Below are 22,487 nucleotides of genomic sequence, written 5' to 3' on the forward strand. Positions count from 1 at the left end.
GGCTTTAACTGCATTCGAACTCGTAAATTGGAGACGAGGACTCCGATTTATTCTTTATTTTTTGTAACATAACATAATTTGGCATATTTATATCTACATTCATTTTTATACTAATTTTGTGCAAGAGAATGCACATTCACCTGTTCATGTGTCATGTTCAGGAACAAACTAACGTTAATGGCACTAAAATGCCTAGACAGACTGCCCCAGGATTGTAGAAGCAAAGCAGACAGACTTCTCGTGCAGTAGGACAAAAATGCACTGCTACGTGTTCCATATGTAGAAGAACTATCGAGGAGATGACGGCGACAACCTCAAACTTCAATTATCATTTGGCAAGACTCCACCCAGAGGAGTAAGTGACACGCTGTGTTCTTTGCCTTGTTGACAGCAGGGCTTGCTTGCTGACCGATGAACTGGCTAGTGTTAACCCTTTCTCATGTAATTTGCCCTGTTGATAGGGCTTGTTTGGCTTGCTGAGCAACAAACAAGCTTTTTATCTGTAGCCTATTAACTAAAATGGGATAGTCAAGCAGTAACGTTAGTCCAACACAGTTGCAGAGACGGTTTCACATAAAGGCAGCAGCAGCCACCGTCAAATGGTGTGTTTGGAGTCTTGTTCTCAGACTCGACTCAAAATTTTCTTTAATGACTTGGACTTGACTCAGACACTGGACTCGGACTCGAGGTTAAGTAACTCGACTACAACACTGGTTTCAGATTGCATTCCTGGATGCAGCAGTGGACTGTGTAAGGGACAACAGTTTTCCGAATTACTCCCGAGCCCATGTGGCTATATTTGTCGCATTAGCATGACGGTTTCTCAAGCAGTGCTGCCTGAGGGCTCGAAGGTCATGCACATTCAACAGTGGTTTCCTACCTTACCCTTTACGCACTGAGATGTCTCTGAATTCCCTGAATCTTTTCACAAGATTATGTACTGTAGATTTTGAAAGACCTAAAATCTTGCGTTGAGAAATGTCCTTTTTGAATTAACAATTCTCTCACAGCGGCGGCACGGTGGTGTAGTGGTTAGCGCTGTCGCCTCACAGCAAGAAGGTCCGGGCTCAAGCCCCGTGGCCGACGAGGGCCTTTCTGTGTGGAGTTTGCATGTTCTCCCCGTGGGTTTCCTCTGGGTGCTCCGGTTTCCCCCACAGTCCAAAGACATGCAGGTTAGGTTAACTGGTGACTCTAAATTGACCGTAGGTGTTAAGGTAAGTGTGAATGGTTGTTTATGTCCATGTGTCAGCCCTGTGATGACCTGGCGACTTGTCCAGGGTGTACCCCGCCTTTCGCCCGTAGTCAGCTGGGATAGGCTCCAGCTTGCCTGCGACCTTATAGAAGGATAAAACGGCTAGAGATGAGGAGATGAGATGAATTCTCTCACGAATTTTGGCACAAAGGAGTGAACCACGACCCATCCTTGCTTGCAAAGACTGAGCCTTTGGTGCTGCTCCTTTTATACCCAATCATGTTACCAATTAACCAGCTTATTGTAGAATCTTCCAAAATGGGGTTACTTGAATATCCCATAAACTTGTCAGTCTTATTTTGCCTCTGTCCCAACTTTAAGCATGTTGCAGGCATCACATTCTAACTTTATTTATATTTACGGTACAGAACACAATTAAGTTGGTTAGTCAAACGACTGAAAATCTTTTCTTTGTACTTCTGTCAGTTAAATAAAAGGTTCACGTGAATGAACAAGTCACAGATTTTTGTTTTTAATTGCATTTTGGAAAATATCCCAACTTTTCTGGAAATGGGGTTAGTATTTAACGGAGGTTAACGGAAGAATAACTTGAACGATTTAAACTGACACGTTCATGAATATAGTACACAGGAAAATTCATCAAAATTCTTGTACAGAGTATTTAAAAGCTATAAAGACACAGTGGTCCTTAAGGTGTTACGTGCCCATAAAGTACATTTTTCTTGTTATTAAAAATATAAACTTGTTAATCTCAAGCTAAATTTATTTTCAAGCCTACTTGTTTGAGTTATTGAGGTATGGATTAACCCCATTCAGTTCCAGGGACCATAAAAGTTCATATGAAAACAAGTTCATATTATAAATTTAACATACAGTACAATACTATCTGTGTGTAAGCTCTATGTACATGAGCTATAACAAAAGCTATAACAAAACATGAGCTCTATATACATGAGCTATAACAAAAGCAATACTTTCTGTTTGCCATCCCTCGCAACAAAACTTTCAATGACCAACATAAACAGGAGAAAACTGACCTAATGACAATAAACTTATTCACTTCGCTAAATCACCCACTGTTAGCTTAGCCATATAGCTATGGTTCCTGTGACAGAGTTGACTCGCTCGTTAATCACAGATTCCATTTTACAGATGGATAGCTAGATAGATAGTTCCTTATTTTTCCCACTCAAGTGTTTTACCTGAACAACTTTAGAAAATTCCTCATAAACCCGCTTTTTCAGATGAGCAGCCATTTTCACAACGAACAACTAACTGAAACTAAACACATTTGTCCCATATTACTTGCCGTAGCGCTCCTTCCCTCACTATTTATTCCACGCTGGTGTCGCCGCCAAATGTTTAAAAGCGGAAGTGTTTACATTATAATTCCGTTGAAATTCATCCTTTTAAATATTCAAAAAAAAATCCCCTAAGTGACAACTTGAAGCAAAATCACAATTTTTTACCCACAGCATATAAACAAGAAACTGTAAAAAGACACAACTATCCATCATTCAATACAAATCCATTTTATCTTGTGATGTGTCGTTAACCCATGAGTTGACCCTTCTCTTGCACTGACGTCACCCGAAACCGGAAGTAAACAAGCCCTGTGCCATATTGGAAGACCAACAAACTCGTGATTAGGGGGAAATAACGGCAGCGGTATGTGAACCCACGAGAATAAAGTGGAGTGGCAAACGACTTAAACAAATCTGAGCTGTTTTATTTATGATTTATTGGCCCAACAGTAGACTTGAAAGAAACCTGTGTGAGACTTGGCAAAAAACTGTGGATATAATGGATAAGTCTGTGCATGATCTGTGGATATGGCAGATTATTTCAAAACCCTGAAGCCTGCTGAAAGGAAGCGATATGTTGAGAAACTGACTCTGATTGATGGTTTTGTCCCTTGCCTGCGTTTATTACAGCCAGCCACTGACACATTTAGTGTGTCTAATGACTAGGGTGTTTTCGTTAGAATTTCATGCACTTGGTTCATCAAACAACCTACAATGGTAAACTTTTGTGCTGTGTTAGGGTGTTCTAACAAAGCTGATGGGAAAGGTGAAAAGAAGTCTTTCTACAGAATACCAGCTGTGATTGAGACACAAGGGGAGCAAACCAAGGAGCTTTCTGCCAGGAGACAGAGAGAGTATTTAGCTGCTTTATGCAGAGCGGATCTGAATACTTCAAATCTACAACAGTACAGAATATGTTCAGACCATTTTGTTACTGGTAAGTCACTAGGTTAGAGTGTTGTAGAACATTTTTTAAATGTTTACTGAATAAAAACATCCTTAAATTTTATCACATTTATGTTATATACGTGGATTGAAGTTTTCCGTCGCTACGACGGATTTCCGTCAACTGGGAGTGCTAAAGGTCAATAATGAGATTGATGCAGATCCGAGGAAGAAAAAAAAGGGTCTGACACCGATGTGATTTAGAACTTCACCAAGCTGCTGTGATTGCCTGTTGTTGAACCCTTTCTTGTGTTATGTTTGAGTATATGTAAAGGAATAAGTTGTTGCGCTAGATAGGCATAAATAAATACAGCCTCCGCTACTGTCTAGTCCCAGGGAGGCTCGGCGTGGGCCACTGATGAAACTATTTGGCTGTCCTACTACTAGGCAACTAGTCTACTACTAATACTAGGCCTTTTGTAGTAGTAGTAATAGATATTTGCCTACTGAAAGGTGATCAGGTGAAAAAGTTGAAGCCGCAACAAGATCTATGCTATTAAGCCTTTTGTAGGTTAAACAGGCTTCGGCAGACAACGTCCTGGAAAGGCTGTGTTTTTCTTTGGTTTGATTAGCCTACGATTTAATCTTTAAACATTATGGTTTCAGCAGTTCGCTTAAACATTGGAGGCTGCAGAGTCGGGCTGCAAGATTTCCCGACACTTGTTTAAAGATGCCAAACTTCATAGTAAGGAGAAAATAATTCCACAGTATTTAGTGCCTCGTCAGTCTCAAAAATTAATAGTGAAGGACCAACGCGAATTAAGTCCCAAAAAACATCTCGTAAGCCTATATTTTACATTTTCAAAAAAGTCCGGAATTGGAAGTCGGTCAGTGGAGTGTAATGAAGTGTCTCATTCACGAAGCACAAAAGGTCGGAAAACGGTGGAGAAAACAGCTATTGCTTAAATAGGCTACTAATGTTTTACATTAGTAATTTAATGTATGTGACAAATAAATTCATTGATTAAATAGATAAAGCAGCGAATACTCCAAAGCTCAAAATTCAGGAAAGTGGCTCCGGTGTCACAAGTGCACAAGAATAGTTATTTGAAAGTTAACCTAATGAATTTGCGCGTGCGATTTCATGAAGAACCGGGATAATTGGCATTCGGTCAAAGAGTCACACCTATGCCTCATTATATTCGCGCGCGCGCCCTCTCGCCCACTGTTGCTTCGTTTTCCCGATTTACACGAGTGTCTGAAGATGGAGTTTTCAGAAATCTCCACTCTGCCCAGAGTTTGCGAAAGTAGCTGTTTTCAGTGACTGAAACCTCCGTATAGGTGTGAATGAGAGGTGCAACCGAATAAATAAATAAATAAATAAATATGCTTCTTTTTTATCCGGCTACATGTAGGCTATCACTGCGCAAAGCTTCTAATGTTGAAATGGTTGAAATTTGTTAAAATAATAGTAGGCTGGGGGCGTCGTGGCTCAGGTGGTTAAGGCGCCATACCATGAATGCGGGCGACCCGGGTTCGATTCCGGCCCGAGGTCATTTCCCGATCCCTTCCCGTCTCTCTCTCTCCCGCTCATTTCCTGTCTCTGCACTGTCCTATCCAATAAACGTGCAAAAAGCCCAAAAAAATATCTTTAAAAAAAATAATAATAGTAGGCTAATTTCCACATTAATTGGTAAAATGGCACAAGGGATGTGATGGGGGGATGGCTGTTTTATAAGGGGGATGATTTGAGATTTTTATTTCAGAAGGGGATGCCTCCCCCCTCAAGTCGAGTACTGCGTATAAGGCCACCGGATATTGAGGTTTTTCACCCACGTGACCAAGTCATGTAATGCATCGTTAGGCTGCCATTTTGGACGTCACGGCTCGAATCGGTTTGAATGCGAGGAAGGCGACAAATGAAAAACATATAAGAAAAAGGAGCGAGATGCAGAAAACACCTTCACTATCCAGCGACATAGGGCATTTACAGGGCGAGCAGAGGGAGAGGTATTTGCAAAAACTGAGGATAGCAGGCTTAGAGAACGACGTTTACCTGCTTCCACCAGGATTGTTCACTGACATTCGGAAGTACACGAAGCCCTCGTCTTTACCTGACTTCGGCCCACATGATCTGTATACCTATGTCGTTAAAAACCCATTGCCATACACAGGTATTGATCTGAAAGCGTATAAGAGTTTGGATGCCTACAAATATTTTGTGTCAGGCTGGGTAACATGCCTACATCAGTGGATCGTCCCTGGAGCCGGTGGTCGCCATCTTATTACAGCTAAGGTTTGTTCACATTTTCATTTACTTTCGGTCCTCAGGATAAACAAAATGTTATTAAATGTAATTGAAATAACTTCTTAGTCTGTTGAGACATGGCCGGTTATAAATTTGCTGTTACCAGGCAATGACCAAGAACTGTATTATTAGGGTCGGTGTCTGTGTTGTAGCAGTGTACTAGCAGCTAGCTGTTAGCACTAGCTAATGTCAACAACATAGTAGCTAGTATGTTACTGTTGCAATGTTTACGTTCAGTCATTTGGATGACTGTTAAAACCTTTCAGTCTCAAGTTTTTCCTTTACTGTATTTACTAGTTTACTGTAATTATGATCCGGCAGCTATTTACACCGGATCCAGTGTAAATAGCTGCCGGAGTGCGCTCCGGCTTGCTCCCCCTCAAATTAAGCAGTGCGCTCCGGCTTGCTCCCCCTCAAATTAAGCAGCGCGCTCCGGCTTGCTCCCCCTCAAATTAAGCAGCGCGCTCCGGCTTGCTCCCCCTCAAATTAAGCAGCGCGCTCTGGCTTGCTCCCCCTCAAATTAAGCAGCGCGCTCCGGCTTACTCCCGGAGCACGCTGCTGTTCCAAGCCGGAGCGCGCTGCTTAATTTGAGGGGGAGCAAGCCGGAGCGCGCTCCGGAACCTCGGCCGGAGCACTCCGGGAGCAAGCTGGAGCGTGCTGCTTAATTTGAGGGGGAGCAAGCCGGAGCGCGCTCCGGAACCTCGGCCGGAGCACTCCGGGAGCAAGCTGGAGCGTGCTGCTTAATTTGAGGGGGAGCAAGCCGGAGCGCGCTCCGGAACCTCGGTCGGAGCACTCCAGGAGCAAGCCGGAGCGCGCTGCTTAATTTGAGGGGGAGCAAGCCGGAGCGCGCTCCAGCAGCTGTTTACACTGGATCCGGTGTAAATAGCTGCCGGATCATAATTACAGTAAACTAGTAAATACAGTAAAGGAAAAACTTGAGACTGAAAGGTTTTGACAGTCATCCAAATGACTGAACGTAAACATTGCTACAGTAACATACTAGCTACTATGTTGTTGATATTAGCTAGCTTGACCTTCAAAATGGCGGACACCGGGGCGTCACGTGACCCTGTGACGTCAGGTGAAATACCTCAATAGGCCCTTCGATTTCCATCACTAGAGCGCGTCAAATTACTTTCGGTTTTGCCAGCATGGACGCGCTTCTTTTAAATGAAGGCACAGATGTGTCAGACATCGACAAAACGGTAAAGAATAAGTGGAGATGGGCTTGGCAAAATGAAATGGGCGATAATGGCAAGCCATTTAGTTCATGGTGCAAAAAGATGAAAATGGCAGGTGTGTGCTTTTGTGTAGTTTGCCATAAAAAAAAGTCTATGGAAGCAATGGCAAAAACTAGATGCCTTTCGCTTCACTGCGAAGAAACATAAGTGAACTTTCACTTTACTTTTCTTGTTTCCTGGTTTTATGTCAACAGATTTTCTTATTTTTCTTTCTGTTCCACTCTTTTGAAAGCATGGTTCAAGTTCGACTGCACTTGCACTTTTCTCTGAACCACTGTTGTGCATTACTAAAGTATTGTTGAAATAAATTTGCACTTTGCGCTGAAAACTTGATGTTTCATCATGAATAGCCAGTAATGACAATGGTAAAGTCTTGCCTTAGCTTTAGTCATTGTTAAAATTATGTAAATGTACTATAAGTAGGGGCCGAAAGGATAATGGACAACACGGCGTTTAAAATTTGACGCATCGCTGACGTGGTAGGGGCCAACGACATGGAGGGGGTTTTTTTTTTTCAGATAATTTTTTTTTTTTTTTGCTTTAATCCATGTATATATTTCATTTCTTTCTTTTGTTTTAATTTTCCTCCCTCCAACCCTCTTTGGATTTTAAATATAGTTTTCCCCATGTCCAAATAATTCAAAGATATATAAATAAAACCAGATAAGTAGTAAATTAAAAATAAATTTCATTTAATCTGCACTGAGTACGTATGAGGCGGCACGGTGGTGTAGTGGTTAGCGCTGTCGCCTCACAGCAAGAAGGTCCTGGGTTCGAGCCCCGGGGCCGGCGAGGGCCTTTCTGTGTGGAGTTTGCATGTTCTCCCCGTGTCCGCGTGGGTTTCCTCCGGGTGCTCCGGTTTCCCCCACAGTCCAAAGACATGCAGGTTAGGTTAACTGGTGACTCTAAATTGACCGTAGGTGTGAATGTGAGTGTGATTGGTTGTCTGTGTCTATGTGTCAGCCCTGTGATGAACTGGCGACTTGTCCAGGGTGTACCCCGCCTTTCGCCCGTAGTCAGCTGGGATAGGCTCCAGCTTGCCTGCGACCCTGTAGAAGGATAAAGCGGCTAGAGATAATGAATGAATGAAATGAATGAGTACGTATGTATGTATGTACTTGAGGTCTTCCAATATGGCGCCCTAACAAAATCTCGCGGTACGGTGACGTCACGCGGTAGCCCTCTATTTGGCTGTTTTTTAGAAACATTAGAGCCAACTACTGAGCTCATATCTGGAGAGCTCATAGGCTCGTCAGAGCGAAGCCAGCTGGCCGCCATCTTACCACTCCCACTGCAGACATTCAAAAAAAAGATCAGAGACTGAACTGGAAGGGGAGCGCAATAAAGATATGCAAGGAATGTGGGTAAAGTTGAGAAAATAATAGGAAGTAATGAAAGGAAAAAAGTCAGGAGGAAAAATAAAAATAGTCAGGAGGTATTTTCTTGGGGCAAATTTGGATACCACGGTTTAACACACAAGCCAAATACACGCGATGGGAGTTGTAATATGGCGGCCAGATGGCTTCACTCGTCTTTAGGCTATGAGCTCTCCAGATTTTGAGCTCAGTGGAGCCGACTCATATTCTTCGCTTGCATGTGATGGCATAGCTAATTATGCATGAGGCTTTGAACCGAAAGTCTGCCATGTTGGAGGATATACACAAACTCGTGTGGCGTACGTTTACTGTAGAAGATATCCTCAAGAGGTTGTTACAATATAAATTCCTTTTGTTTCTTCGCTATGCCTACTCTTTGTGCTGTAATTGGATGCGGGCACAACTCTATTCGAGACAAGGGGACTTATAAGTTCTTTAGAATTCCAGCAATTATCAATAATCAAGGAGAAAAAACAAAAGAGTTGTCCACGGAACGTAGACATAAATGGCTGTCCAACATAAACCGGGCTGATCTAAGCGATGAGAAAGCAAAAACCACACGAGTCTGCAGTGAACATTTTATCAATGGTAAGTGCTACAAATTAGCTATTAATGAGAGATCGCAATATATAAGAAATATTTGATCGTTTAATAGTCTGGTCATGCAGAATCTCGCCATAATCATCGAGTGTGTGATCAGACAATCGAAAGCTTCTATAATTATTTCATTCTTAAAAAAAAAAAGAGCTGTATATAATTTTTGATGACGCTGCTTTTATTTTACTTTTTCTTTCCATTAGGGAAACCAGCTGATCTCTACAATTTTACAGATCTAGACTGGGCTCCAACACAAAATATGGGCCACAACAAAATCAAAGGTGGTACTAAAGCGGTAGCTCGAAATGCTAGGCTTACAGAGCGCAGAAAGAAACGCAAATTTATTGAAGAATCTTCCCAAATGATCACAGAGTCACTCGAACAAGATTCATGTCAAGCGTCCTTGCCCGGTGAGTGCTTTTTTTTTTTTTATAACTAAATATGTTATATAGTGTGTTAGATATCTATCTTTTGAAGCAGTCAAAATAATTGTTTTTAAAATAAATTTGAGAAATGACAAGCATCTAAATGTAGTTCCTCTTTATCTTCCAGTCTGTTCTCATACCACTGCACCAGATATAGTGATGGATGATATTGAAGTTCAGAATGAGACAGATAAATGCTTACAGACAGACACCATACTTCATTTTGACATTGGTTGCCAGACGGACATGACCAGAAACGACATTGAAAGGGTTCACTCAACTCTACAAGATCTAACCAACCAAGCTAATGATCTCAAAGAAAAACTTTTAAGTCTACAGGTAACTGAAAACAGCTTTAGAATTGGCCCTGAAGAAAAAGTCAGATTTTATAGTGATCTGCCCAATTTCTTTATATTAATGTAAATTTTCAATCTTGTTGCACCAAAAATAAAAGCAAAATCACAAAATGCTCTGCCAAAATTTCAAGAATTCATCCTAGTTTTAATGAGGTTAAAGTTAAACGTTGCATTTCAAGATCTTAGTCATTGGTTTGGTGTATCTGCTGCTACTGCTAGTTGTATCTTTGATAGCTGGATAAATGTAATAAATAAGAGCTGTATATAATTTTAGATAAGATAGTTTTCTTATCTTTTGGCCAGAGCAAGAGGAACTAAGGCTACGTTTACATTAGACCGTATCTTTCTCGTTTTCTTCGCGGACGCACTGTCCGTTTACATTAAACCCCCTGGAAAAGCCAGGAAACGGGAATCCGCCAGCGTCCACGTATTCAATCCAGATCGTGTCAGCTCCGGTGCTGTGTAAACATTCAGAATACGCGAATACGCTGTGCTGAGCTCTAGCTGGCGTCTCATTGGACAACGTCACTGTGACATCCACCTTCCTGATTCGCTGGCGTTGGTCATGTGACACGACTGCTGAAAAACGGCGCGGACTTCCGCCTTGTATCACCTTTCATTAAAGAGTATAAAAGTATGAAAATACTGCAAATACTGATGCAAATACTGCCCATTGTGTAGTTATGATTGTCTTTAGGCTTGCCATCCTTCCACTTGCAAGTGGTAAGTGATGTGCGCTGGGATCACACACACACAGTGGCTCAGTCCCGAATTGTGGCTTGTGCACTTCACTTGCGCGCTGTGTGAGCTGTGCAGGGCTGGAGTGCGCACCCTCCAGAGGGCACTCGCTGTTCAGGGCGGAGTGATTTGGAGCGCAGGATGCCTGCGGAGGTGTTGCTGTGTGCACGGCTAACGGTTTTAGTGTAAACGCCAATCGTTTTAAGAACATTAATCTGATGATCCGCTGATTCGACGTAATGTAAACGTAGCCTAAGGAAAACCATGCCATCAGTTTTCAAACAAAACTTTGGTAATAGAATATCAGAAATAATGGACTGTTTCAAGGTATTTATAGAAAGGCCATCTAGCTTGATTGCCCGAGCAATTACATGGTCCAACTGTAAACAACACTGTTAAATTCTTAATAGATATGACACCACAAGGTTCAATATGGGAGGGTTAATGATAAATATTTAACAGAGAATTGTGGGATATTAAATAAATTACTTCCAAATGACATTGTTCTTGCAGAGAACAATAGTGTAGCTTTTCATAGAGCAAAACTTTGCAAAGCAGAAATTATAAGCTTTTTAATGATTGTATTCACGATAGAAAATATTCAAGAGTTAAACAATGACAGATTTAGAAACTTAAATGAGTGTCAGTATGTGCAGTTTTCACAGCACGGCCAACGAGCGTTTGATATGCCTACCTGTAGGTTTGGTCAAATTACTTACCCTTGCATAGACAAAAACTTTGTCAGGTTTTACTATTTTCAGTTGCAAAGTGTTCACCCAGCCAGAGACATAAAAATAAGCCTCTGTTGATTTATAAGCTTTCATTTGGGAGCTCGAAGCCCATGAGGTCTGAAGCACCAAATAGTTAACGATATTGGGATATTCAACGGAGGGAATTATGGCCAAATCTTCGCAATAATCAGTCTTTATTAGAGCATATGGATCAAATCCAATCGCCTCTACTTTCTCTTGGTATCTTTTCTTGGAAAGGCCATCCAGTGAGTTAAAATAAGTCGATTAAGTTATGTTATCGCTTGGAATGCTGTTTGCACATGCCAGGGATCCCAGACGTCCGCTATTTAGCGGAATTCCGCTATTTTCTAGCGAAAGTGTTTTTTTTTTTTAATCTCTTGTCCCATTAAAAATATGTTTAAGTAAAATGACCAGCAGAATACGTTCTGATTTGGTTTGCTTGTTTAGCGATGTTTTCGTCGGCTTCGTTTGTTCTCGTTGACATTCGGGAACACTCTTCTCCTTCTGTCTATTTATTGGCGGTTAACAATCGATGTGTATTACCGCCATCTACCGGGCTGATCGGGAACACTCGGAAGTTAAATTGATGTAAATACCGCGAGACTGTACGCGATAGAACGAGAAAACAATATGGCTGCGCCCATTTGCTAGAAAAGGTGTTTTAACTCTGTTCGTGCTTTTGTTTCTAATGCGTTGAATTTAATTTAATTCTAATGTGTTGAACTTAATTCAGAGCACTGCAGGAACATCAGAAAAGCAGAAGGAAAGATCAAAGAAACAAAAGCAGAGAAAACTGGAGGAAAGATGCACCCCAGAAAAGAGCATTAAATTCCTCTGCAGTGAAACCTTTCAAAAAGAGAAAGGTTTAAATCAAATATCTCCAGTATTTGCTGTACATATGTATATATCTAATATTACCGAATCATTGATTTCTGCTCATATTCATGATTTTTGAAAAATGAATGTGGCTTATATTAGACTAGTTTTGACATTAACTTGAAACAAAAAAATAAACAAATGAGATGAACTATGGATACTATTGTTATATTATAACAAAATCAGTGGAATATTTAGGCAAGTATATTCTTCAAAGCTACATTTTCGTCTAATTTTTATAATTTTTTTTTGCCACTTATGTCATTGATTACAAAATATGGCATCAAATAGATACACGTTATTGTTAAATTCTGTTGCTTTTCTATGTTAAATCTATGTAAAAAATGTGTTCTATAGCATCTTTAAATGTTAAAATCTCAACAGCTTCAGGCAGCCCCCTTGACCCCTGCTGATAGTTTCTTACATTCCTCTATTTTTTTCAACTACTGCTGGGATCCCTGACATGCCATATACTGTTTGATTGTATATTCTCCAACATGGCGGTGGTCAATGACACAAGCGGTTTTGGTCACGTGGTTGCAAACGAAGAATAGGCCAGTTCAGCTTAAGCAAGGTCGAGTTCACACACATGAGCGTTGTTGTCCTTTTATGGCAGAAATGAAAAATGGTCGTCAGTTGCGGTGTTGTAGGATGCACAATCCGATTTGTCAGAGGCAATATAAAGTTCTTTCACTTTTCCTGCAGGAAAGGACAGGCATGGATTAGAGTATTGAACAGGAAGAATTTTGTATCTAAAGAACGTTCCAGGGTATGCAGTGCCTGTTTTGTAAGTGGTTGGCCAGACTTTGTGAACCCTGAAACACTGACTGGCCTTCAGTATTTACTTATAAAGAAAAATCTGTCGCCCCACTGCAACAAAAGAGATCTGAAAGAGCAACTAGACAGAATATAGTGAAGGTAAACTTCTACTGTTGCTGTTTAAAAACATTTCAGAGGACACAATTAAATTGTAGAGCTGATAATCGACATGGGTACTCTTTGCTGTTGTTGTTTCTTTTCATGGATACAGGTAATGAGGTATTAGTCATGTAGTGTATTATTATTAGGACAACATATTTGACATACAAGCTGTAGATACTAGTATTGTATTATCTTCACACTCCTTATTGGTTGAAACAAACTAGTAGGCCTATTTAATAAACTTGACAACAGTGTGGACTGCTGAACTATTTACATCTTATGGTAACCCCAAATAGGGCATTAGACTATCATTTATTTTGCATATTTGACATAAGATAATGTTTGTTTATAGCTTTGCTGTTTGTTTTCATTTGTATTTGATAAATGCATGAAGTTAATATTTTTGTTTTAAATACAAGAAATGGCTTAAATGCTATAACAAGAAAACTGTGACATCAGTGACCATTAAGTTGTGTGCTCAACTACTACAGATGTTCAGGACAACAGCTGTTAAATCCACAGGACTTATTTAAATATGTACATGATAATTTGTTGCAGACATCTGAAGCAGCAGCGACGTTGCAGAGGGACTATATGGAGAAACGGTTACAAACTTCAGTGCATTTCCATGATTACTTTCAGCCTCCGTAAGTGTTCTCGGTCTATTAAAGATATGAGAATGCTGTGCTTGAAACAGAACTGAAGTCATTTTTAAACTTGCTTTATTTCTTAATTAACATGTTATTCAATTACGTTTTCGGTTTTAGCAACCTTATATCGTGACTCGTATTGGCAGCGAGTTGCAATTAAATGTTATACTTATCAGCCTATTTGGTTTTTAGCCATGTTGAATTTAGTTCGTTTGGTCCACAGCAGGCGTCACTTATCCACGCGATCTTCATGAGACTTGTACGAGACTTCGAAACGTGAAGCGACAGCTAGGTGTCAGTGCTGCCATTTTGAAAACTGTTTTCCAAACAAAATATTGCACAAAAATGAGTTTAAATGACGATTACTGCCTACTTTTTTTTTCAAACTTTCCTGATTGCTAGGAAAACAAACAAAACTTCTGGCTTGATTACATCAGTATTCGAAAGAGGGCGCGTGCATCTTTTGACAACGTTGGCAGATGTTGGTCACTTTGATTTCCGCTGTACGTTTTACTTCCGTCCTATGATGTCTCGCACAGGTCTCAACGAATCTCATTTACGGCCATTGCTTTGACATATGAACTGATGTATTACATAGCGTATTTCAAACACTCATAACTTGCTATAGCAGTGACAAAACAGCTATCAAAAATGCATTCCTATATTTAATAAAATGAGAGAAATTGAATTTTGATGATGATAAAATTTGCTTTCAGTTTTCCTTTAAGATGTCACTTTGGCGATGAAGTGAAAGCAAAATGGGTTGAATTGGTGGATGAGGCTACAATTTCTGGTGTAACTTGTACTTCATCCTGTATCGTGGAAAGGGAATTTTACAACAGAGTAGCAACTCTTAAAATGCGTGACTTTAAATATTCAAATTTATAGTGAAACACTTTAGTAATATCTTACCAGATTTCTGTTGAAGTGCATTCATTTGAGTGTACCAGTAGGCTGAGTTCAAGTATTGTGTTAACTTGTTTCTTTTTATTTAGGGCAGAGGAAACTAACAGCACTGACATCGGTGTCGTATCAGAGACCAATCAAGAGATGCAGATAAATTTCATTTGTGCAGAGCACACAGATGTTGGCTGTCCCAGTGAAGCTGGAAAGGAGGATACAGGTATAGAAATAGAATGCCATGCAGTAGAGCACATACTGCCACAGCAATCACCAAATTGTACATGGGTAATATACCACCACCATGCAACCCTTTCTTGAAATGTGGAAGAAAATTGTAAAAAAAAAAATGGATCTGCTTTTCTATCTGGACCCAAGATTTAGTGGGTTCTTTCTGGGCCCATGCCCTATCTTTCCACAAAGTTTTATTAAAATCGGTTCAGTAGTTCTTGTGTAAACCTGGTAACACGGGGAAACGTATACCTGAAATTTTTTTTTTAACTGTATCATTCTTACTCTATGGTGATTGGCTTCAGATCATAAATGTATAAATTGCTGGAGTTCATGACCAGTGGAAAACCTAAAATGTCTGTATTTTGGTAACATGTAAAGGTCAAATTTCTGTATTTTGTTGCATTTCAGCAATCTCTCTGAGTCTGAGGTTTGGTTTTCTCTGCCCGTTCCTGGACATATGTTTTCTGAGTTACTGACTCTTCTAGCTTCAATGATTTCCTCAATCAGCTGTGCTTTCTTTAGTTTCTGTGGTTTCAATCCTAAATCTTGACAAATTTCCTAAAATTCACTCAGTTTGAGGTGTGATATTGGTTGTCTCTCGTCGATAGGCGTTTGTTTACATGTTGAAGTAGCCATGTTGTCTTTGTTCTGCCATACAGGCTGGCCAGCGTGCATGCACAGCACAATTCTCGTGTTTTCTCGGCCTTAGACCAAAAGGGTCTGTTGGGATGACCATGAAATAGGAAAACATAGGCTGATACTGGAAGGATAGAGGGCAGGAGGCGGAGAGAGGAAAACATCACTCGTTTAAAGCTATATGGCGTTTCGATTTCATAAACTCAATGAAATTTAGTTCCCTCTGAAATTTGGTCATTGTGAGATGTTTATTTCTGCAGTATCTCAACAGGCTATTCAATGGCTGGGAATTTATTTAATTTGAAGGGATTCCCTGGCAAATAATGTGCATGAAATCCAAGTTTGGTATTAACATTGGTGGAGACATAAACCCAATGCCAACCCACAGTGGTGCCAACTTCAGGTCAACATTAGAGGGTCACAATATTTTGCTCCATTGTGTTCCACCAAAAGAGTATCCATCATCTCTCCAAAGTCCAGACTTTTAAAACTTGAAGTTCAGAACTGTAGTAATTCATGAATAATAATATGCAATTCATATGATTAATTGCAAATCTTGCATGTGATGATTAACTCATTCTACCAATTTGCAAATGTGTTTTACAAGCAAATAACGCATTGACTGTCGAGAGGGAGTATGTTCCTTTCCCTCATAAATGGAAGTAAAACACATACGGAGCCTTAAACACTGCATTCCATTAGGCTGGCAGGGGGAGTAGGCTATCTTCTGTGTGATCTTTAATTAGTTTTAGAATGCTGCTTTAAGCTGATATGTGATTGATCTAATGGTAAAACAGGACGAGGTCTCTAGAACTTTGACACGTTGAAAGGTTACAATTTTACTTGGCAACAGAATGAATCTGAATTCCGATTGGTGGTTGTTACAGTGGGGCAAAAAAGTATTTAGTCAGTCACCAATTGTGCAAGTTCTCCCACTTAAAAAGATGAGAGAGGCCTGTAATTTTCATCATAGGTATACCTCAACTATGAGAGACAAAATGAGAAAAAAAATCCAGAAAATCATCAGAGTCTGATTTTTAAAGAATTTATTTGCAAATTATGGTGGAAAATAAGTATTTGGTCAATAACAAAAGTTCATTTCAATACTTTGTTATATACCCTTTGTTCGCAATGACAGAGGTCAAACGTTTTCTGTAAGTCTTCACAAGGTTTTCACACACTGTTGCTGGTATTTTGGCCCATTCCTCCATGCAGATCTCCTCTAGAGCAGTGATGTTTTGGGGCTGTCGCTGGGCAACACGGACTTTCAACTCCCTCCAAAGATTTTCTATGGGGTTGAGATCTGGAGACTAGCTAGGCCACTCCAGGACCTTGAAATGCTTCTTACGAAGCCACTCCTTCGTTGCCCGGGTGGTGTGTTTGGGATCATTGTCATGCTGAAAGACCCAGCCACGTTTCATCTTCAATGCCCTTGCTGATGGAAGGAGGTTTTCACTCAAAATCTCACGATACATGGCCCCATTCATTCTTTCCTTTACACGGATCAGTCGTCCTGGTCCCTTTGCAGAAAAACAGCCCCAAAGCATGATGTTTCCACCCCCATGCTTCACAGTAGGTATGGTGTTCTTTGGATACAACTCAGCATTCTTTCTCCTCCAAACACAAGTTGAGTTTTTACCAAAAAGTTCTATTTTGGTTTCATCTGACCATATGACATTCTCCCAATCCTCTTCTGGATCATCCAAATGCTCTCTAGCAAACTGCAGACAGGCCTGGACATGTACTGGCTTAAGCAGGGGGACACGTCTGGCACTGCAGGATTTGAGTCCATGGCGGCGTAGTGTGTTACTGATGGTAGCCTTTGTTACTTTGGTCCCAGCTCTCTGCAGGTCATTCACTAAGTCCCCCCATGTGGTTCTGGGATTTTTGCTCACCGTTCTTGTGATCATTTTGACCCCACGGGGTGAGATCTTGCATGGAGTCCCAGATCGAGGGAGATTATCAGTGGTCTTGTATGTCTTCCATTTTCTAATAATTGCTCCCACAGTTGATTTCTTCACACCAAGCTGCTTACCTATTGCAGATTCAGTCTTCCCAGCCTGGTGCAGGTCTACAATTTTGTTTCTGGTGTCCTTTGACAGCTCTTTGGTCTTGGCCATAGTGGAGTTTGGAGTGTGACTGTTTGAGGTTGTGGACAGGTGGCTTTTATACTGATAACGAGTTCAAACAGGTGCCATTAATACAGGTAACGAGTGGAGGACAGAGGAGCCTCTTAAAGTTGTTGTTACAGGTCTGTGAGAGCCAGAAATCTTGCTTGTTTGTAGGTGATCAAATACTTATTTTACCGAGGAATTTACCAATTAATTCATTAAAAATCCTACAATGTGATTTCCTGGATTCTTTCCCCCCATTCTGTCTCTCATGGTTGAAGTGTACCCATGATGAAAATTACAGGCCTCTCTCATCTTTTTAAGTGGGAGAACTTGCACAATTGGTGGCTGACTAAATACTTTTTTGCCCCACTGTATATTATTGCCCTTTTGTTGCCTTCTTGAGCCCAGAGTGGAGAGAGGAGGGAGTGACAGGGTTCTGCTGAAGCGCAGATAGTGTTCTGGTCGAGCAAAATTGTGTAAAATGTATTTCTTCAATTCAGAACATGCTTAATGACTTCTGTAAAATTAAATGAAAAAAATGACAGACAAGGAGACTGGATAATAAAGACGTATGAACTTTACTTTAGTTATGTAAAGGAAAGCATTATGCTTTCCTTTACATTATACCTATACTTTTATACTACATTATACATTCAAGCCTATATCTAAACTACTGCTGTATTCACAATATTCACACTTTCAACTCAAACCCATCCAGTCCAGGCCTTGCTCGTACATAAAATGCCGCTTTTCCACTACAAACGCGGCTGAGCCGTGCCGTGCTGAGTTGGGCTGAGTCGAGCTGAGCGGGGCTATTGAAGTTGCATTTCGACTACAACCGCGCTGAACCGTGCTGGCTGGAAGTGGGTGGACACATTGGGTGGAGTTAGCGAAAGTGGGTGGACGTCAGGTGATGTCGTTAAGCAGCGCAAACAGTGACATCAGTGAGCTTTTAAGCGGTAGTCTCACGACCCGAATAGTAAACAATAAACATGGAGGACATGGAGTCGTTAGTGTTGCTGGTCTTGGTTCTGTGGCTTGTTGTCACCGACAACGCCAACAGATACTGGCAAGAGCGTATAGATGAGGCGAGGCGCATAAGGCTTCAGAAATTCTCGTAATTCGTAATTCTTCTTCTTCCGGGTTTGCGGTGTTTACAGATCCCAGCGTGCTCACGGGGCGTGTGTGGGCATGTGAGGACACTCCTCCTCACCAATCAGTGCACAGGGGAGTGTCTGCTCACGCCCCCAGCCTCACTCGGCTCGGTTGGGCTCGCTTCAGCCCCACTCCAAAACGGTGCGAGTTTTAGGGGCTAAGCAGGGCTGAAGCGAGCTGAGTCGTGCTGTTTTTTGGTAGTCGAAACGCGAGCCGTGTCGGGCTGAAGTGAGCTGAAGCGAGCTGAAGTGAGCTGAAAAAGGGTAGTGGAAAAGGGCCAAAAGAGCCAAACACATATGATTTAATAATGTCTTTGTGACCTTATTGAACACCAGTTGTTGTCAGTATCAAGTCGGATTGTTATTTACATGCCACACAAACTTCGAAAACGGTCATATTCGTATGCTGTCGGTTTTACACACTGAATACGAACTGTTGTTAACTGATTCATTTTACAAGCTAATCTATCGTTACGTTCCTCAAGGACAATTTGCTCGCTTGTTAGCTAGCAGCCGGTCACTGCACTGCAATCGCACTTGCTAATTGACATGGTAGCCAAACGTGCTTGCTGTTTTCGCGACCACACCCCCAGAGCAAATATTCATGAGCAAATTTTGCATGGTGTTTCGCCCAGTGGAAACCTACAGTAACCATTAGTGTACTGCACATGGGGTGTGATGACTTTGATTTTTTTTTTTCCCTTCTTCTTCAATCAGAAATATTGGTAGGGACATATCAGCCGTCGTTTGATATTGGTATGGACACGTCCATACCCAATTCTACGCCTATGATGAAATGGCTCACTTCGTGCAGTCAAGCAGACAGAGGAAGTCCAGTGTGCACATGCGCAGGTTTACCTTCTTTTCCTTCTTCTTTTGGGCTTCACGGCAGCTGGCATCCAGTGTTGCATTACTGCCATCTACAGGTTTACCTTGACCATGCACTGACAGTTACATCATTCTGTCGCTAATTGAACAGCTGATCAAGTTTCAAGTTTATTTGTATAGCGCTTTTAACAATAAACATTGTCGCAAAGCAGCTTTACAGAATTTGAATGACTTAAAACATGAGCTAATTTTATCCCTAATCTATCCCCAATGAGCAAGCCTGTGGCGACGGTGGCAAGGAAAAACTCCCTCAGACGACATGAGGAAGAAACCTCGAGAGGAACCAGACTCAAAAGGGAACCCATCCTCATTTGGGCAACAACAGACAGCCTGACTATAATATTAACAGTTTTAACAGGTATAACCCTCAGCTGTCCTCATGGGGCCGTCCTTCACAGGAGCGGTGCGATAAAACTCCGACCAGACACAGGGCACCAGGATGGATCAAGCAGGTCCGAGGGGCAGAAGAGGCCAGCATCTCAATCCTAGGATCAACATGTAACTCAGAGGGACAGATTGGGGGGGGAAGAGAGGGAGAAAGAAAACACAGGTTGTTAGGTATGCCCTAAAAATGACAAGTATTAAATCTGTGTGGTAGGCTCGCAGAGACGAGAGTCTTTACATCAGGCATAACACACAACAATGGCATGTTAATATGGTAAAAAAATATCATGACCTGCTCTGGCTGGATGCTTGATTGGGTGATGGGAGCACACTCCTCAGCAATGATGAGATGCAGATGGGACCCTTAGGGCTGGCCAAGACAATTCAGTTACATTTCACCGGGTCTGGGACATGCGACAGAATGTCTAACGACCGATTCCCTGCAGGCTACGATAGCCAGTCGAGCTCTCCACCAAAAGATTTCCTGTTGACTCCATGTAACTCAGAGGGACAGATTTGGGGTGGGGGGGAGGGAAAGAAAACACAGGTTGTTAGGTATGCCCAATGTCACCTGAATAAGTAGGAGCAGTATACATATTGCACCGAGTACAAGCAGGGACTCCTGCAACTAACTATGACAGCAGAACTAAAAGGAGAGAGCCAGAAGGTAACACAGGCATGAGGGAGCCCCGGGACATAAAGCAGCCAGCCACTACACCGTCAACAAATTCGAGTGAGCAAGCGAGTGGGGACTGACAGCATCCATACATCCCAGTTTACCAAAACACTCTATGTCTGAGGACCCTCCAGATCTACTCCTTTACCTCATAAATACCATTAACAAAAGGCTTGACTAAACAGATATGTTTTCAGCCTAGACTTAAATGCTGAGACTGTGTCTGATTCCTGAACATTACTTGGAAGGCTGTTCCATAACTGTGGGGCTTTGTAAGAAAAGGCTCTGCCCCCTGATGTAGCCTTCACTATACGAGGTACCAGCAGATAGCCTGCACCTTTTGATCTAAGTAGGCGTGGCGGGTCATAGAGGAGTAGAAGTTCACTCAGGTACTGTGGTGCGAGACCATTTAGTGCTTTAAAGGTCAATAGTAGTATTTTATAATCAATACGAAATTTGATTGGGAGCCAATGCAGTGTGGATAAGACAGGCGTGATGTGGTCATATTTTCTAGTTCTAGTAAGGACTCTTGCTGCTGCATTTTGAACTAACTGGAGCTTGTTTATGCACTTATTGGAACATCCAGACAGTAAGGCATTATAATAATCCAACCTGGAGGTAACGAAAGCATGGACTAGTTTTTCTGCATCATGCAATGACATTAAATTTCTTATCTTTGCAATATTTCTGAGATGAAAGACAGCTATTCGGTGATGTTATCAATGTGAGTTTCGAATGAAAGACTGGGGTCAATAATCACTCCGAGGTCTTTTACTGCTGCACGTGAAGAAACAGAAAGGCCATCCAGAGTCACTGTGTAATCAGAAAACTTACTTCTAGCTGTATGTGGTCCTAGCACAAGTACTTCAGTCTTGTCAGAGTTAAGCAGAAGGAAATTAATAAGCATCCAGTGTCTAATGTCCTTAACACATTCCTCAATTCTATTAAGCTGGTGTCTCTCATCAGGTTTTGCAGAGACATACAACTGTGTGTCATCAGCATAACAGTGGAAACTAATACAATGTTGTGGTAATTTCCGTGTGGGTGGGTGGAGCACAGAGGACGGCAGGACAGACATTAGGTGAAACAAGGCTTTTATTGCCACACTTTTCAGTTTTAGCAATATGTGTCGGACGCATAGAGACACACACACATCAGTGTCTCGTCCAGGGGTGAGCTCCTTCCGCTCTCGCTCTCCCTCCTGATATAGGGCGCGGTCACTGGGAAGACACACAAACACAGGTTAATTGCTCTCAGGTGTCGTGATTCTGCCACTTACCTTCCCTGACTCCGCCCCCCTGTCACAGACCGGCGCTTGACCACGCCCCCACTGCCACATACCCCCACCGTCCGACTCAGGCCGGGTGGCCGTCCGGCCTGCAGCCGACTCCCCCCCCCCCCCCCCCCCCTTGACGGGAGAGGAAGTCCGCCACGACCATCTGCGCCCCCGGCCTGTGGACCACCTTGAAATTAAAGGGTTGGAGCGCCAGATACCAACGGGTGATCCGCGCGTTGGCATCTTTCATGTGGTGGAGCCACTGGAGGGGCGCGTGGTCCGAACAGAGGGTGAAAGGGTGCCCCAGCAGGTAGTACCGGAGGGTGAGAACCGCCCACTTGATGGCCAGACACTCTCTTTCTCTATGGTGCTGTAGCACCCCTCACGCACCGACAGCTTCCTGCTGATATACAGGACAGGGCGGTCCTCCCCCTCCACCTCCTGGGACAAAACCACCCCCAGCCCTCTGTCCGACGCATCAGTCTGCAACATAAAGGGGAGAGAAAAGTCAGGGGAGTGTAGAAGTGGCCCCCCACACAGTGCAGCCTTTACCTCTGAGAAAGCCCGCTGGCACTGCTCCGTC

At 42.1% G+C, this 22,487-nt stretch overlaps 2 protein-coding genes across 5 annotated transcripts in view; one reads left to right on the forward strand and one right to left on the reverse strand.

Annotated features, from left to right (window-relative positions):
• Window positions 1-2,568, reverse strand: part of ints4 (integrator complex subunit 4) — an 82,191-nt gene extending 79,623 nt beyond the window's left edge. Inside the window, exon 1 of the mRNA XM_060923475.1 lies at window positions 2,416-2,568. Coding sequence (XP_060779458.1) covers window positions 2,416-2,469 — 54 coding nt within the window. The 5' untranslated portion in view covers window positions 2,470-2,568. The remainder of the gene's footprint in view (window positions 1-2,415) is intronic.
• Window positions 2,569-2,850: 282 nt separating this feature from the next.
• LOC132887819 (uncharacterized) overlaps window positions 2,851-22,487 on the forward strand; it is a 37,893-nt gene continuing 18,256 nt past the window's right edge. For 3 of the 4 annotated variants that reach the window (XM_060923478.1, XM_060923480.1, XM_060923481.1), the window contains exons 1-5: window positions 2,851-3,454; window positions 9,128-9,334; window positions 9,477-9,688; window positions 13,551-13,639; window positions 14,638-14,765. In XM_060923478.1, the coding sequence (XP_060779461.1) occupies window positions 3,232-3,454; window positions 9,128-9,334; window positions 9,477-9,688; window positions 13,551-13,639; window positions 14,638-14,765 (859 nt within the window). In that variant the 5' untranslated portion in view covers window positions 2,851-3,231. Of the gene's footprint in view, window positions 3,455-9,127; window positions 9,335-9,476; window positions 9,689-10,718; window positions 10,771-12,776; window positions 12,990-13,550; window positions 13,640-14,637; window positions 14,766-22,487 lie in introns of those variants that run through there. The other variant, XM_060923479.1, reaches the window with a different exon arrangement.

Source organism: Neoarius graeffei, chromosome 6 (assembly GCF_027579695.1).
Source record: "Neoarius graeffei isolate fNeoGra1 chromosome 6, fNeoGra1.pri, whole genome shotgun sequence".
Lineage (NCBI taxonomy): Eukaryota > Metazoa > Chordata > Actinopteri > Siluriformes > Ariidae > Neoarius > Neoarius graeffei.